This window comes from Malania oleifera, chromosome 9 (assembly GCF_029873635.1).
Source record: "Malania oleifera isolate guangnan ecotype guangnan chromosome 9, ASM2987363v1, whole genome shotgun sequence".
Taxonomy (NCBI): domain Eukaryota; kingdom Viridiplantae; phylum Streptophyta; class Magnoliopsida; order Santalales; family Ximeniaceae; genus Malania; species Malania oleifera.
The window spans coordinates 79117242-79134381 of NC_080425.1; the positions used below are offsets into that span (position 1 = coordinate 79117242).

Below are 17140 nucleotides of genomic sequence, written 5' to 3' on the forward strand. Positions count from 1 at the left end.
GTGGTTGGAGTCTTACCTCATAAAAAATAATAATAATAATACACATGGCCCCAAATTTGAGGTATATACTCACGCATGGCATCCGAATATATAGAAATTATTCTGTGATGGATACTAATAAAAATGCCGCCCCGCCGGCCGGTGAAATTTGATTAGAGAGAGAGAGAGAGAGAGAGAGAGAGAGAGAGAGTCAGCTGAGGTTGTCCCTGTTTTAGTGTTTCAAGTTCGGCCAATTAAGCAATAAAAGGAAGGAATAGCTTGGAAGGAAGTGGGCTGGCTTTGGGCCAATCATTTTTGAATACATGTCGGTGAATCACATCCCCAACACCAACCCCCTCTGGCCCCTTCCTCGTCCCCAAACTATCTATTTTGTTTTAAATTACTTAATTAGTTATATACCCGAAATTTCCTTTACAATTCCACCCTTCTCTCTCTCTCTCTCTCTCTACACCGTCATGTGTATATAAACACCCTAAGCTTTATCCTTACAAATCAACTACTTTCCCAGTTCTCTCCTCTACACAAGAGAGGGCGAGACTAGGGAGCCCGAGAGAGAACCATTCTCTGATTTTCAAGAGGAAAATGTTGGTACTCATGTAATTGCAGTACAGGGAGTTAGCATAAAATTCATTCTCCAACACACTCTCTCTCTGTCTCTCTGTCTTTCTCTCAATTCCGAAGGAGATAGCGAGCTGAACTTCACATCCTTCATAACACCGAGTAAGCGTTTCCTTTACTTAAATTTTCTGACACGCTTTCCTCTTTAATAAGCTCTGTTATTGTGTTTTAATTAATGATCTGGGTGCGCGTTATTTTATATGAATTCAGCACTAAAGATAAGAAGAAGAAGAAGAACGAGAAGAAGAAAATGGAGGGAGAGAAAGTGTGGGACACAGCGCAGGTGATGAGTCGGAACATGAGCAGAAGCTCCAGTAGACGGAGCACGAGTAGGCGGCACTGGAGCGTGGAGGACGTGTTCGTCGGTTCGGCGAGGTCCAGACAGAGCGCTCGCGCCGACGAAGACGAGGAAGCTCTCCGGTGGGCTGCGTTGGAGAAGCTGCCCACCTACGATCGCCTCAGAACTAGCATCTTCAAATCTTTCATGGACAATAATGGGGTCCCACCTGCGGCGGCTAATAACACTACCGCCAAACTGGTGCACATGAAGGAAGTTGATGTCAGGAAGCTCGACGTCAACGACCGCCAAGAGTTCATCGATCGGATTTTTAGGGTTGCAGAGGAGGATAACGAGAAGTTCTTGAGAAAGTTCAGAAATAGGATTGATAAGTATGTTGATTACTTGCCTTATTTTACTGGTTTTAACTCTTAAAAAAAACATTCATAAGCATAAGCATAACCACATCCACAAGTTTGTTATCTTTATTTTCTTCTATTCCTGAGGACCTCCACCCCATTAATCTATCGTGATAATTTTTCTGCTCTTTAAATTTCTTATGATTGAAGATATATAGTTGACTGGGTTTCTACTTTTTGTTAGATTAGTTGAACAATTCTATTTTGTTTTTCGAAAAAAAAAAAATTATATGACAATTTCTCCCTACCATTTCCTTTGCTGTAAGGAGCGTCCATGTCAACGATTAACGAATTAATGGAGTTTTAAATTAACTTCCATCTACTAAATTAACCCTTTTGAACTGTTCGTTCAAATTAAATATGATCTATTTCTAGTAAGTCTTGGATCTTTGAAACCAATATATATATATATATATATATATATATATATATATATATATGTTCAATATTGAAATTCATACTTCTGAACTTGGCAAAAGTTGATTTTGTCCAAGTAGGTAGGTTTTGTTGTTGGACAATACATTTTAATACTAAACAGTTTAATTAACCTTATGTCCAACTGTGGCCAAATGATCAATTAATAATCAATTATGAATATGCTCAATTTATATGTATGCGTATATATATACATGTCGTATTCTTATGCATGCATGTTTGTATGTGTATAGGTATAGGGCTGAGTTAACACAACTGAGTCGTGACAGCTAGGGAGTGAGTTTTTCAATGGGAGATACCTAGCTAGTATTTGATAATTAATAACTAACTCTGCACGCACTGCATGCATGCATGGATGCATTTTTAAATTAACTCTATATATGTATGAGATGTGTTTGGTTGTGCGTAATATATTGAAGGGTGGGGATACAACTTCCAACGGTGGAAGTGAGGTTTGAGCATTTGACGGTGGAAGCAGATTGCTACATAGGGAACAGAGCACTTCCAACCCTCCCAAACGCAGCCCGCAACATTGCAGAGTCAGCTCTTGGCTGCCTCGGCATCTCCTTGGCCAAGAGCACCAAACTTACCATCCTCAAAGATGCCTCCGGCATTATCAAGCCCTCAAGGTATATACAGTAGCCCCAATTTCATCTGTGGTGATTGGGAACAATGTTAATGTATTAAGATACAATTTTTAATAAAAAAAATTTAATAAATTATGTGTCAATAATAGCTAAAACCGTAAGTTTTATCTATATATATATATATATATATATATTAATGTCTAATTAATTATTATTGCTGATTTTCTGCTTAATCTTTTTACCAGAATGACCTTGCTGCTGGGGCCACCGTCATCCGGCAAGACGACCCTTTTGCTTGCATTGGCCGCAAAGTTGGACCCAAGCCTGAAGGTTGGTATGCGAAAAAATTCAACAATCAAATTAATGAACCCAGTTCATCAACCATACAAATAATTACAATAAATAAATAAGAAGAAGAAGAAGAAGAAGAAGAAGACAGGAGATCGTAGAGTGCACATCACCACGACTGTCATCTACTCTGCCCAATAATTTCAGCACCCAATTCAATTCATAGAGTCAATTCAATTCGTAGAGTCAACCTGCAGGGTACTTCTTGCTCTGTGTTAATCTGCTTCTTGACCAACCACCTGCATACCCCTAATAAATGCGCAATTAGATCATCTAAAATTTAATTATAATGGTAAATTAACAGTGCCGATTAATTGAATATATATTTAATTTGCAGGTTAGAGGAGAAATAACTTACAACGGGCACGCACTCAACGAGTTTGTGCCGCAGAAGACATCTGCTTATATTAGTCAAAATGATGTTCACGTCGGGGAAATGACCGTTAAAGAAACCCTAGATTTCTCTGCGAGGTGTCAAGGCGTCGGATCTCGATATGGTGCATATATATTTACATACCCTAAATTAAAATTACATTATTCCAATTAATCACCATTTACTTTGTTCTTATACGAACATGAATTTAAATTGGTTCTATTATATGTACAGAACTTCTGTCGGAGCTTGCAAGAAGAGAGAAAGATGCAGGAATTTTCCCGGAGCCAGAAGTCGATCTCTTCATGAAGGTCCGTATTAAAAAAAAAAAAAAAAAGTAGGGAAAATTTACTAGCACAAAATTGTATTTAGTTATGTTTTTCTACAATTTTATTTTTCTGGAGAAAAATAAAATTCAATTAATGCTTGAACTTAATTTTCCCAAACACAATCTTAGGCCGTGCACATACTAACTTTTCGTACTAACCAAGTTTGTACATTATGCTTTTTTTTTTCTTTTTCAGGCAACAGCTATGGAAGGGCTTGAGAGTAGTCTCATCACTGACTACACTTTGAGGGTAAGTCGACCAAACACTTTATTCATATTTTTATGGTGGGTCCGTAGATGAGAAAGTGAGGATGTGTTTGGCTAATTGCCAATTGATTTTTAATTAAGTTGGATTTGGACCTGGCATTAGAGTAGTATAAAATTAACAAAGCACTACTAAGAGGGGGCATGTATAGCTTGTAGCCAAACAGCGGCACATGGGGGTGTGTTGAAACTTGAAGTTGAATGCTTTTCATGAGCAAAATTAATTAATCATGGAGGAGTAAATACAATTATTAAATTATTGAGTCAAAGAGCAGCACATGGGTGCATTGAATTATTAAGTAAGCCCTTTTTTCCACAATTATTTTTTTAGGAAAAAGATTTGAAATTTAAAAGACAGTACCTCGTGAAAAAGAAATGATGTTGAAGATGATGAATATTTTTGGTAATAATTAGTAATGAGCAGTTGTAAATAATGGAACAGATATTGGGACTGGATATATGCCGGGACACCATCGTCGGAGACGAGATGCAACGGGGGATTTCCGGCGGCCAGAAAAAGCGAGTCACCACAGGTGCGCTTCATTCACTCATTCCTCAATTTCCCATTGCTGTTATTAATTCTTTTTTGATAAAGAAAAGAAACTTAAAAATACCCTGAAATATTTATTAATTAAATTTCAAATTAAAAAATAAATGGGAGTGGGTTGGTGGCTGCAGCAGGCCCAGGCCCAGGCCCAGGCCCAGGCCCAGGCCCATGCATGCACCCTTGACTCATAAAGCTGCGACTGAACCAAACTAATATTGAAACCATTCATTTTCCCAATTTCCCATTATTATGAGAAAGCAATTAATTACGTTGAAATATTTAATTAATTTTCAATTGTAAAAGCTAAAAAACAAAATAAAATAAATAGGGGGAGAGTTGGTGAATGCATGCAGTAGGCCCAACCTTGACTAATAAAGTGAGAACCGGTGAACCCGGCATTGGCAAACTTTTGCCCTGCTGGTACCTAATTATATACTGGTAGCAAAATCACCTAACCTACCTTGTGTGTATATGGGACGAAACACTCATGACTCAGACTAGCATTCACACTTTGCGGAATTCCATATATCAGCATCATATTATTCTATTCAGAAAAAAGTAGAATGATCCATTACCATTTGTTACGAAGTAATGACGTATGAAAAAAAGAAATTGGCTTTTCCAAGAAATACAAAGAGCTGGGTACATGTGTTTTAGAATCAACTATCAATGGGCACAAAAGCTAGCTAAGCTAGTTTAATAAAATCCCAACTCACCCGCTCACCCTCCGAAAAGAATAAAACGAGTTGACTTTTACCCAGCTATGCAATAGTTTTTGACATTAATATAGTTTCTTTGTAAAGGTTTGTCTTTAATTGGGATTGATAACGTGCAGGAGAAATGATCGTTGGGCCAACGAAAACGTTACTCATGGACGAGATATCAACGGGCCTAGATAGTTCAACGACGTTTCAAATAGTCAAGTGTTTGCAGCAAATTGTTCACCTCACTGAAGCCACCATTTTGATGTCCCTCCTCCAGCCTGCTCCTGAGACCTTCGACCTCTTTGATGACATCATCCTCCTCTCCGAAGGCCAAGTTGTATATCAAGGCCCTCGAGACCAAGTCCTCGACTTTTTCCAAACTTTCGGGTTTAAGTGCCCTGAGCGAAAGGGGACCGCCGATTTCCTCCAAGAGGTATGTATCAAATTATACAAGGAATCTCCCTTTCCGTGTCTCTGTATTTTAAATGTTGGACATGTGCGAAATTAGTCATACATTTATTAGTATAAGATGATGATGACACATTGTATAATTTAGAAAGTATCTACATAGACACGTAGAGAACAATGTCCCCACTACAATTTCTCCTTATGTGAAAATTTAAAAGCTTGCTTACGTGTCCTTTTTTTAGACCTCGGCCCAGACCAGTCAATTGTATGGGCCTAGTAGGTTAAATGGCCCAACTCGGTCCATTATGAATTGTAGCCCAAGAGGTTATGCTAAATGCATGTAATAATTCTTGCAGGTTACCTCAAGGAAAGACCAAGAGCAGTATTGGGCCGCCAGAACCAAACCGTACCGGTACGTACCAGTGGCCGAGTTCGCGGCCCGGTTCAAGCGGTTCCATGTGGGTCTGCGGGTGGAAAACGAGCTCTCCCTCCCTTACGACAAGTCCAGGAGCCACAGGGCCGCCCTCGTCTTCAAGAAATACTCCGTCCCCAAAGCGGAGCTTCTCCGGGCAACCTTTGACAAGGAATGGCTGCTCATCAAGCGAAACTCCTTCGTGTACGTCTTCAAGACGGTGCAGATCATTATCGTCGCCGTCATCGCCTCCACGGTGTTCTTGCGGACGGAGATGCACACCAGAAACGAAGACGACGCCGCGCTCTACATCGGCGCGCTCCTGTTCACCGTCGTCATCAACATGTTCAATGGATTCGCCGAGATCTCCCTCACCATTGCGAGACTTCCGGTGTTTTATAAGCACAGAGACCTCCGATTCCACCCCGCCTGGACCTTCACCCTCCCCAATTTCCTACTACGAGTCCCAATTTCCGTGTTCGAGTCCATTGTTTGGATTGTCATGACGTATTACACCATTGGATTCGCTCCTGAGGCTAGCAGGTACCACTCGATGCGCGCACCGGTTTTGATTTTTCAGGTCGACAATCAGAAAACTTTCTCACTGTCGCTTTATTTCATGTGAAAATTTTCAGGTTCTTCAAGCAACTGCTGCTAGTGTTTCTGGTGCAGCAAATGGCTGCTGGGCTATTTAGGCTCATAGCTGGAGTGTGCAGGACTATGATCATAGCCAACACTGGTGGAGCTCTCACTCTCCTCCTTGTCTTTCTGCTGGGAGGGTTTATCGTTCCTCGAGGTTAGAATCGGACCTAATGTTCCTTTTAATTATCTCATTGTGATCAAAGTGAAAAAATTGAATCATATGGAGCAAAAATATAGAAAAAAAAAATGTGAGAATTGACTCAAATTGAGACTATTTGGGCATTTGGGTCTTCTTAAGTGGGAAATCAATGCACAATTAGCATTGTCTGTGCAGTTTCCTTTGTCTCATGAACAATTTAGCAGGTGAATTGATACAAGGAGTTGATTTATGTGTATGATCAGGTGAAATTCCCAAGTGGTGGGTGTGGGGATACTGGATTTCGCCTATGACCTACGGCTATAATGCCATAGCTGTGAATGAGATGTTTGCTCCGAGGTGGATAAATAGACTGGTAAGCCTGTTTACGTTACTGTACATGAGATGTTTGCTCTAATTTCCCATTTAAAAAAAAAAAAAAAAGAAAAAGAAAAAGAAAAAGAAAAAGAAATAAAAACAAGGACATGTAAAAGGAATGTTGTTTTACAACAAAAATCCAGTTTCCTTTACAGAATTCAATTGCTCTGCAGGCTTCAGACAATGTAACACAATTGGGCGTGGCAGTGCTCAAGAACATTGATGTCTTCCAGGACAGGAACTGGTTTTGGATTGGTTCTGCAGCTCTTGTGGGATTCACAATTCTCTTCAATATCCTCTTCACTCTGGCGCTTATGTACCTAAACCGTGAGTTTTGAGAATTTTTCTTTAAGTGATAATGTTTTGAAAATCCTCATTGTCAAGGTGACTAAGCCTTTATGTTCTTCCATTCAATATAACAGCTTTTGGAAAGCCACAAGCAATAATATCAGAAGAAGCTGCAAGCGAAATGGAGGCTAACCAAGAAGAAACAAATGGAGAGCCAAGACTAAAAGGAAATAAGACAAAGAGAGATGCAGTAGCTGAATCATTGTCTCGATCATTATCTTCTTCGGATGGAAACAACACAAGTAAGGAAACTTTACTATATACACTTTCCAATCTTTTTCTTGAATGAGGTATTGGTATTTGGTACAGCAATTTCAAAGTTCCTCATATGGAGTTGGTATTTTTCAGGAGAAATGGCAATCACAAGAATGAGTAGTAGATCCAATCCCAATGGATTGAGTAGAAATGCTGACTCAGCTCTTGAGGCAGCAAATGGGGTTGCTCCCAAGAGAGGAATGGTTCTTCCCTTTACTCCCCTCTCCATGTCCTTCGACACCGTAAATTACTATGTGGATATGCCCCCAGTAAGAATCTCTTCCCTATTTAACTCCCATTTTAATCAGTTGAAAACCTGTAAAATCATTTACTTATTTGTTTTGATATAGAAAATAAATGCGAAGAACTAGATATTATAATGACAAGCTAACAAAACTGATGAACTCTGCCCATGGTAACAGGAAATGAAGGAGCAAGGAGTAACAGAAGACAAGCTCCAATTACTTCGGGGAGTAACCGGTGCATTCAGGCCAGGTGTTCTGACTGCACTAATGGGAGTAAGTGGAGCTGGAAAGACGACATTGATGGATGTTTTAGCGGGAAGAAAGACTGGTGGTTACGTCGAGGGGGATATTAAGATTTCTGGGTTCCCCAAGAAACAAGAAACTTTTGCAAGAATTTCTGGGTATTGTGAGCAAACTGATATCCACTCTCCCCAAGTCACTGTTCGTGAATCATTGATCTACTCAGCTTTCCTTCGGCTTCCTAAAGAAGTCAGCAATGACGAAAAAATGGTAGAGAACACTTCTTTGCAACTCATTTGTATAGACTATGAGACAAAAGCTTCAATACCATTGAACAATAATTTTTATCTGTTTTTATTCTCTTCAGATTTTTGTGGATGAAGTGATGGAACTGGTTGAGCTTGACAATCTCAAGGATGCAATAGTGGGGCTTCCTGGAATTACGGGTTTGTCGACAGAACAGAGAAAGAGATTGACAATAGCAGTAGAGCTTGTTGCCAATCCCTCGATCATTTTCATGGATGAACCAACTTCAGGCCTTGATGCGAGGGCTGCAGCCATTGTCATGAGGACTGTGAGAAACACTGTGGATACTGGAAGAACTGTTGTCTGCACAATTCATCAACCTAGTATTGATATCTTTGAGGCCTTTGATGAGGTAAAACAAAAAAGAACTCTTTTGCAACTCCCTCTCTCTGTCTCCCTCCCTCAGTCCCTCTCTCTCTCTCTCTCTCTCTCTCTCTCTCTCTCCTCTTTCTGACGTATGACATTGTGCTTCAGCTGCTTCTGATGAAAAGAGGAGGACAGGTGATATACTCAGGACCATTGGGCCGGAATTCCCACAAGATAATTGAATATTTTGAGGTATTTCACTTATAATAACTTTTCTTTCCATTTCCAAAAGCCAAAATCAATAAAAATAACACATCCGAATCCACTGCTGCTCATTTCTTGCAGTCAATTCCTGGCATACCAAAAATTAAGGAGAAATACAACCCGGCAACGTGGATGCTGGAAGTGAGCTCAGTTGCAGCTGAAGCTCGGCTGGGAATTGATTTTGCCACACACTACAAATCATCCTCCCTGTTTCAGTAAGTCATTTAAGATTTATAGCCGCACTAAATTCTTGTGAAACAAGGCTATTTATAGCCGCACTAAATTCTTGTTTCTAACTTATGTGCTATACAAGCAGAAGAAACAAGGCTCTAGTGAAGGAGTTGAGTACACCACCACCAGGAGCAAAAGACCTTTACTTTCCCTCTCAGTATTCTCAATCCACATGGGGACAGTTCAAAGCCTGTCTTTGGAAGCAATGGTGGACTTATTGGAGGAGTCCTGATTATAACCTTGTTAGGTATTTCTTCACCTTGGCTGCAGCCCTCATGGTTGGGACAATATTCTGGAGGGTTGGCACTAAAAGGTCCATGTCTTCTTCCTTCTCTTTTATTTTTTTTTAAAAAATAATTAGAACTGTGCTGGCTCTGTTTGCAGCAAACTTGATCAAGTTCTTCCATATCCTTGCTAATTTTCCTTTTTTACTTTTTCATTTTTATATGGTTCAGGGGGACGTCAACTGATTTATCCATGATCATTGGGGCCATGTACGCTTCTGTTCTGTTTGTTGGAATCAATAATTGCTCAACAGTTCAACCAATTGTAGCTGTCGAAAGAACTGTATTTTATAGAGAAAGAGCTGCTGGGATGTATTCAGCATTACCTTATGCCATTGCACAGGTGAGTAAAAGGTTTTACAGGTAGCAAACAAGATATATAAACAGATGTAAAAGGCTATCAATAAAAATGATGTTCTAGCTAATCAAATTATTTTCCCAAATATAATTAAAGATATCAATAAAAAGATGGAGCATGTTTTCTACAAGCTGGTAACTAAAATGGCATCAATCTGTGGTTTAAAATTTTTTAAAATTCAATTGATGGAGTTTTTTTGCTTATATAACATGCAGGTAATTGCAGAAATACCTTATGTGTTCGTCCAAACAACATATTATACAGTCATAGTGTATGCTATGGTGAGCTTCCAATGGACGGCAGCCAAATTCTTCTGGTTCTTCTTTGTCTCCTTCTTCTCCTTCCTCTATTTCACATACTATGGAATGATGACAGTCTCCATCACACCAAACCACCAAGTAGCAGCCATTTTTGCAGCTGCTTTTTATGCACTCTTCAATCTTTTCTCTGGCTTCTTCATACCCAGACCAGTAAGTTCTTCCTGCAAACATTTTCTTTTTAAAAAAAATAATGACTTCACCAGTTTTGCATACTAACAAGTTCAATTTTATTTTCTGAAAATTCAGAGGATTCCCAAGTGGTGGATTTGGTATTACTGGATTTGCCCTGTGGCATGGACTGTTTATGGATTGATTGTTTCACAATATGGTGACATAGAGGAAACCATAAAGGTGCCAGGTATCGTGCCCGACCCGACTATAAAATGGTATGTGGAGCACCATTTTGGGTATAGCTCGGATTTCATGGCACCGGTTGCTGTTGTTTTGGTTGCTTTTACAGCCTTCTTTGCGTTCATGTATGCCTACTGCATTAAGGCACTGAACTTCCAAACAAGATAGAAGAAATTTAATTTCTATTAGTAAGAATGGTTCTTTGTAAATATTTATTTAATTGAAGCCATTAATGATCATACGTAGAAAGGGTGATAATTGTTTAAGAACGAATCTAGAGATTTTATCTTGTAGTTGGTAGGTTGTTTGAGGAGCCTTTTTTTTGGGTCTCTGTTTGCAACTGTAAAGAGGTCCTTGGATCTAAGGGAAATATATCAGTGCTCGCTGTTTTCACTTTACAGCTCCATGGTACATTTTTTTGTTTTCTTTTTTTAGTTTTTCCCCTCAAATTCTGATCAGAGGATTTTGGAGGCAGACAAGATAGAATTAGACTGCATTATTTTCTGTTTCCATCTCCTCCCTAAAATTTGTCGCTTAAAAAACTAAACGAACGAAACAAGAATGCGCCAACAATGGTAATTGTCTAACAAGTTTGTTGAGTTGAGGCTCATATTGGAAGTGTAGTCTACATGCTCATATTTGGTTTTTGAAATGGAATAAAGTAGAAAAAGAATAGAATGAAAATTTGAACAGATAGCATAACAAAATCAAGTGAAAAATTTAATTTTATTTCCTTACATCTCATTTCCTATCAAACAGGCAATCAAAGTAGAAGGGATGGAAAAGTGTGTGAAATGGAAGATAGAAGATTTCCCTATATAGCTCTAGCTCAATGGGCCTGTTAAAGAGAGATGGGAAGGATTCAATTTTCAAATGAAAAATGAGAGGTTAGTCCAACCTAGAGTCTATTTCTGCATTCACTTTTCAAGGAACCTATGAGGCTTTTATAGATCCCTATCTTTCTGAATAGTGAGTGTCAAATGATTTGTATGATACATTTCCCTTGGTGCCACATAGAAACTACTTTCCCAACTAAGGTACCTAATCTTAGATTACCAAAGAATATTTGTTTTTCAAAAGCCATCTCTCCTAAGGGTTAATAATAATAATAATAATAATAATAATAATAATAATAATAATAATAATAAAAATCATCATCAGAATCATAATCATAATCATTATCAGCTCAAGGTCTTGTGCCTGGTAACAAATATGAAAAAAAAAAAAAAAAAACTCAACAGTGCGGCACCTAAGCAAAATACAAGAGAAGAGAATTGGATAGAACAAACTTTGTTGAGTTGTGACTTATATGCAGAGGGCTATTCACTTGAAGGCGGTTACAAATTTCCTCCTAAGTTTTATATAATTTTATTTATCTACTATTTATTCACTTGAAGGCGGGGGTGTCCAGGATACAATGTAATTATAATATTACATGAGAGTATTTTGAGGTTCTCATTCGGGACTATATATACATACATTATAGTTGACGATTAAAATCTTGTGATAGTTTTCATTTGATAGTGAAAATTGTCCAATGACTTTGTGGACATAGGCATATTATTGAACCACGTAAATTTGTGTTCTTCTCCATTTTGATTCTCTCTATTTTTTTTTTCCGTATTTTTTATGTGTATAACATAATCTTAGGACGTAATTTTGCAATAAGCTCAAAATTGGAGACATGAATTGTAGCACTTGTTTCTTTTTTTAAAAAAGCAAAAAACAAATGGAGGGCGGCACCTCCAATTATTTATTGATATACCCTCACTTTTGACGGAGGAATATCGTGATTACAAGACAAGCATTGAGAGATTACAGATAAAAAAGATATTAAAGATCTTCCAAAAACAATACCAACAACCAATCAAAATAGGACTACCAATTTAAACAAAGTTAAATAAGAAACAAATCTAAATAGGCATAGCAAAAATAAAAATAATAAAATAAACTAAAATAAAAAATTCTAAACCAACCAAATAAAAATCGAGAGGATGAACTAATGACGAAGGGAAGTAAGACCCAACCTATCCATCCAAAGGATACCTTTCAGAGAATGTGGTAAAAGATATTGTTTTTCGTAGATGACATTGTTTCCCATTTCTCTTTCTCTAGCGAGAAAATTAGTCGTACTATTGCCTTCCCTATATTGATGGATCACCATGAAGTTCACTCTTTCTAACTCCACCATGAGGTCCTTCCAAAAATCCAAAAGATACCATAAGGTACATATATCTTTCCGAAACCAATCAATAATAATTCTCGAGTCACTTTCAATAATCACATATTTCTCTAGCGAGAAAATTAGTCGCATTATTGCCTTCCCTATATTGATGGATCACCATGAAGTTCACTCCTTCTACCTCCACCATGAGGTCCTTCCAAAAATCCAAAAGATACCACAAGATACATCTACCTTTCCGAAACCAATCAATAACAATTCTTGAGTCACTTTCAATAATCACATATAGGATGGGAAAGGCTGAGTGTCATGGACTTGTAACATCATAGACCCTTATGATAGGATTAGGGTGGGTGAAGCAGAGTGAGTCCTACCAGCTTGATCAAGCCCAATCCTGTCACGTAAGCTTCTAATGATACAAGCCCATGAAAGATAATATTACTCAATAGAATTGGTGTTTCACAGGCAAGATTTGATATGGTACAAAGTGGAATGATAGCTCATATTCAACCGACTTCTATTGACTATGTTTTTCTTATTTAAGTAACAAAACTAAGTGTTGTTGACTATGTAAAAATATTTTTCATCTTTAATCTTCAACTAGTTTTCCTTCTAAAATGAATCTAAATCTTTGAAAAAGAACAACATGAATGCCATGAGGGATATTCAAGTGGACATGTCTCACAAAAGCAAGAATATTGTATTTGTGTAACATCTTTGTGTTAAACAATGGTAATAGATGTGTTGAATGGCAATTGAGTTAGGTCAAGATATATGCTCCCTCAGGACAGCTCATTTATATCTAAAAATTACTTAAAATTATTAAATATAACTAACACTTAACACTTATATGTGTGTATGTACATATATCTATATGTGTATTTGTATGTATATGTATATGTAATACTTTTCAGATTGGTTCACTTTGGTTTTGGAACCCAATCATTGAGATATGCTTTGGTTTTATATGCGTATGTATGTATTTGCATATACATACACATTTTGCATATAATATTTTTTTTTATAATTTTAAATATTTTTAAATGAAAACGGGCAATCTTGCTAGGGTATGATTCGGCCTAAGAAGTGACCTTCCTATAATCTAATTTAACACAAAGACATACAAAATTGGTACTTATTAAATATGTTATTTGGAATGAAAAATCATATATCGAATGTAAAGAAAAGGATAAATGCAGACATTTTACTTAGAATTAGTCAATGAACTTTTCAACTAGTCAGTATTGCTATGTGTAGAAAATTTTTTCTACATTTCTCACCTGAGATACATTGATACTTGAAACTGGCTTGCTCTGAATTATGTGTATGTGTGTGTGTGTGTGTGTGTTTTTTTTTTTTTTTCCTTATACACAGCCTTGAATGTTCATTGTGGCTGAAGTTGTGCCTTGGTGTGTTGAGGTTGGCACTAGAGGTTATCCAAAGTTTATTAAAATATATGATTAAGAAAATTGTCAAACTTACTAGTGTCATTCAAATTCATGATTGAGGTACTAATCAAGTTTGCTGGTAAGTTGTCCATTTTTGGTAGAGAGAGAGAGAGAGAGAGAGAGAGAGAGAGAGAGAGAGAGAGAGAGAGAGAGAGAGAGAGAGTAGGTCTTATTAGAAGAATATTAGACTCTTAAAATTTGGAAATAATTATTTATTATTAATAATTTTGCCTTGTTGTTTGCTTTATGATAAGAAAATTGACCTATTCTTATGCATAGGTATTGTACAAATCAAACACAACTTAAAAGGTTTTTAAAACAATGGCAAGCAAAAAAGCGAAGTAACGAAAGCTATTCAAATCTTGAATTTGTATGTGTAGATTTAAATAGGACACAATACAAATATTGAGTCTTAATATTCTGGTTTAAACAAATCTACTGTGTTTCCAAGCACTCTAAGGGATAAGGAAGTAATTTTTCCTATCTCTAAAGACACTCTTGGGACAACATTTCTTTTTTTGAAAAAAATAAAAATAAAAAATCCTAACCCCTTATCTTTAAATAAGGGACTAAAGTGAAGGGGAGGAGGGGGGGGGGGGGGAGAGGAATTTTTGGTAGACAATGGAGATCATGAGGGATCCATCTTTGAGGCACACTCATAAAGAGAGAGAAAGATGGTTTACATATTCAACAAGAGGGAAGAGGAAACTCTACTTTAATCTCACCTCATTTTTTTTTTTTTGTTTTCTTTTTTAAATTTTTTTGAAGTTACATCACCATGGTTCTTTTTTGTTTTCTTTGAAAAGTTTGACGGGACCCGGTGCCCTCGAACACATTTAGTGATGTACTGCCAAGCAATGGCCGCTTACTCGGACGATGAAAAACTAATGATGCATTGCTTTCAAAGCAGTTTGACCGGGTCTGCTATCCGTTGGTACATTCAACAAGATAAGGCTCGGGTCCGCACTTGGAAGGACTTGACTAGTGCCTTTATCACTCACTACCACCATGTGACGGAAATGGCGCCTGATCGAATGACTCTACAAGAGATGGAGAAGAAATCCACTGAAACATTCAGAGAATATGCTTATAGGTGGAGGGATATGTCGATCCAAGTGGACCCCCCGGTGAGTGACCGAGAGGCCATCTCCTTGTTTGTGAGCACATTAAAAGACCCTTACAGCACACATCTTCGTGGAGCAACTCCCCATGATTTTATGGACATTGTGGCTGCGGGAGGAAGAATTGAAGGTGATATCAAGGCAGGCCTAGTCAAGGATAGTGGCTCGGAAATCAGTTCAGGCAAAAGGTGGACTAATAGGAAGAAGGAGGAAGAAGCACAAATGATACAGGGGCAGTTTAATTGGAAGAATCAGTATACCAGAGGTGGGAACCAATGGCCCAAGAGAAACTTTGATTTTGAGCCCATGGTAAATCAAACGGCGCATACAGGCATAAGGCCCCAGATTGTTCACTCTGGTCCACCGAATCAGCAAACACAAGACAGGTTTGTGACCAAAAACTTCCGAAGGGTGGACCCCATTCCCATGACATATGCCGAATTATTTCCTCAGCTGTGGGAAAAGGGGATGGTATCTGCAATCCCTGGGATGCCCGTTGCGAACCCTCCTCCCCAATGGTATGATCCTGGGGTTCGTTGTGAGTACCATGCTAACTCTCCTGGCCATACTATTGACCGCTGTTGGGCTTTCAAGCATAAGGTGCAATTGTTAAGAGACGCAGGATGGTTAGCTTTTGATGACAAGCAACCAAGAGTCCAGGGGAATCCTTTGCCCAAACACGAGGAAGGAAGTAGTTGACATATCAGGGAGCTTCCCAAAATCAATGGTTTCAGTCATTATCCGCCGAGGCTAAAGTGATGAAGTACCGAACTTTTGACTTTCTAATCCTTTTCAATTGATGTTCTTTTGTTTTCCATTGTCATTTGCTTTTTGTAATCCGTGGACGCTTGTGTCTCGGAATAGTTTCTATATTCAATAAATATGCATTTCGTTATCTCACTTGCATCATAAGTCTAGTTGTCAAATTTTGTTTGCTTATGTTTCATGCCGGAATAGTGAAAGTAATATTACCAGTGTTCATAAGCTAGAAAGAGATGTTAAAGGATGAAACAACCATTGAATTCAGATGTTATGAAGAAGTTTTTCAACTTTCCAAGGAATTCAACAAAGTGGCTGCGCTGTTATGATAATTTCCTATCAATTAATCACTCATGTTTTGATCAAATGATGGATGACCCTCTTTGGCTGACCAGTTATCCCTAAAAAGAACCCAAACATTGATTTATCATTTGTTAACCAAATTGAGCCTGAATGTTAAACCAGCTTTTTCTTAAAAGTCAGATCACCAAAAATCCAACCTGGGTTTAGGTCCCTTAGCGTTTGGCAAATCATTTGAGACAATAGTCATTACCAAAAGGATGACAAGCCATTGTTCTGCTACCCAAAAGAAAGTCAAAGAAGAAATCTCTTGCAAACCACTTTTGAGCCTGAAAGATTCATTTCTTGATTAACCTGTCAAAGGATCACACCCCACACTGGGGCAGTTTTTAAAAGATTGGTCCCAATTGAAGTTCAAATGGAAATGAAGACAAGATTCCTTTATAAAAGGAAAAGTGAAAGTTGCAGTAAAAGAAGGAAAGATTAAAAGGGAAAGAAAAGAAAAAGAAAAACAAGAGGAAGAAGAAAGAGAATAAGGGACTTACTACATATGTGATCTTTGACTAAATTACCCTTGATGAAATTGATGATTTTGGGCCTTATGTAACTCCTTTATTTTTTAACCCATATCCTTAGCCTACATTACGGTCCAAATGAAAGTCCTGACCAGATTGGTATACATTGTTGTCTTAAATGATTTGTCAGACTCAATATTGAGTCTGAACTACGTAATGACCTGATCCTGAAAAGGTACGTAGGCAGCTTGTTTAAATAACAAGTTCGGTCAACATCTTGCAAAAGCGCCTCAACTCGAACTGGGGGCATAAAACATTATTTGGGGTGGTATTGTTGAGCCTTAGTTTCTCTTTTATTCTGAAATCCTACATCCCTAAGCCTACGTTTCGTCCCAAGTCCTAAAGACCATCTTGAGATCAAAGCATGAGTT

General features: G+C 37.9%; 1 protein-coding gene across 1 annotated transcript; it reads left to right on the forward strand.

Moving 5' to 3' along the window:
- Positions 1–494: 494 nt before the first annotated feature.
- LOC131164690 (ABC transporter G family member 29-like) lies at positions 495–10782 on the forward strand. The gene is made up of 23 exons (XM_058122081.1): positions 495–720; positions 829–1287; positions 2169–2378; positions 2582–2666; positions 3022–3181; positions 3292–3368; positions 3582–3635; positions 4092–4182; positions 5032–5333; positions 5665–6263; positions 6356–6516; positions 6765–6874; positions 7050–7203; positions 7299–7466; positions 7573–7748; positions 7902–8234; positions 8332–8622; positions 8745–8828; positions 8922–9055; positions 9157–9384; positions 9527–9698; positions 9929–10183; positions 10280–10782. Exons 2-23 carry the CDS (start codon positions 869–871, stop codon positions 10550–10552), a joined length of 4536 nt encoding a protein of 1511 aa, XP_057978064.1. The 5' UTR covers positions 495–720; positions 829–868; the 3' UTR covers positions 10553–10782.
- Positions 10783–17140: the final 6358 nt, after the last annotated feature.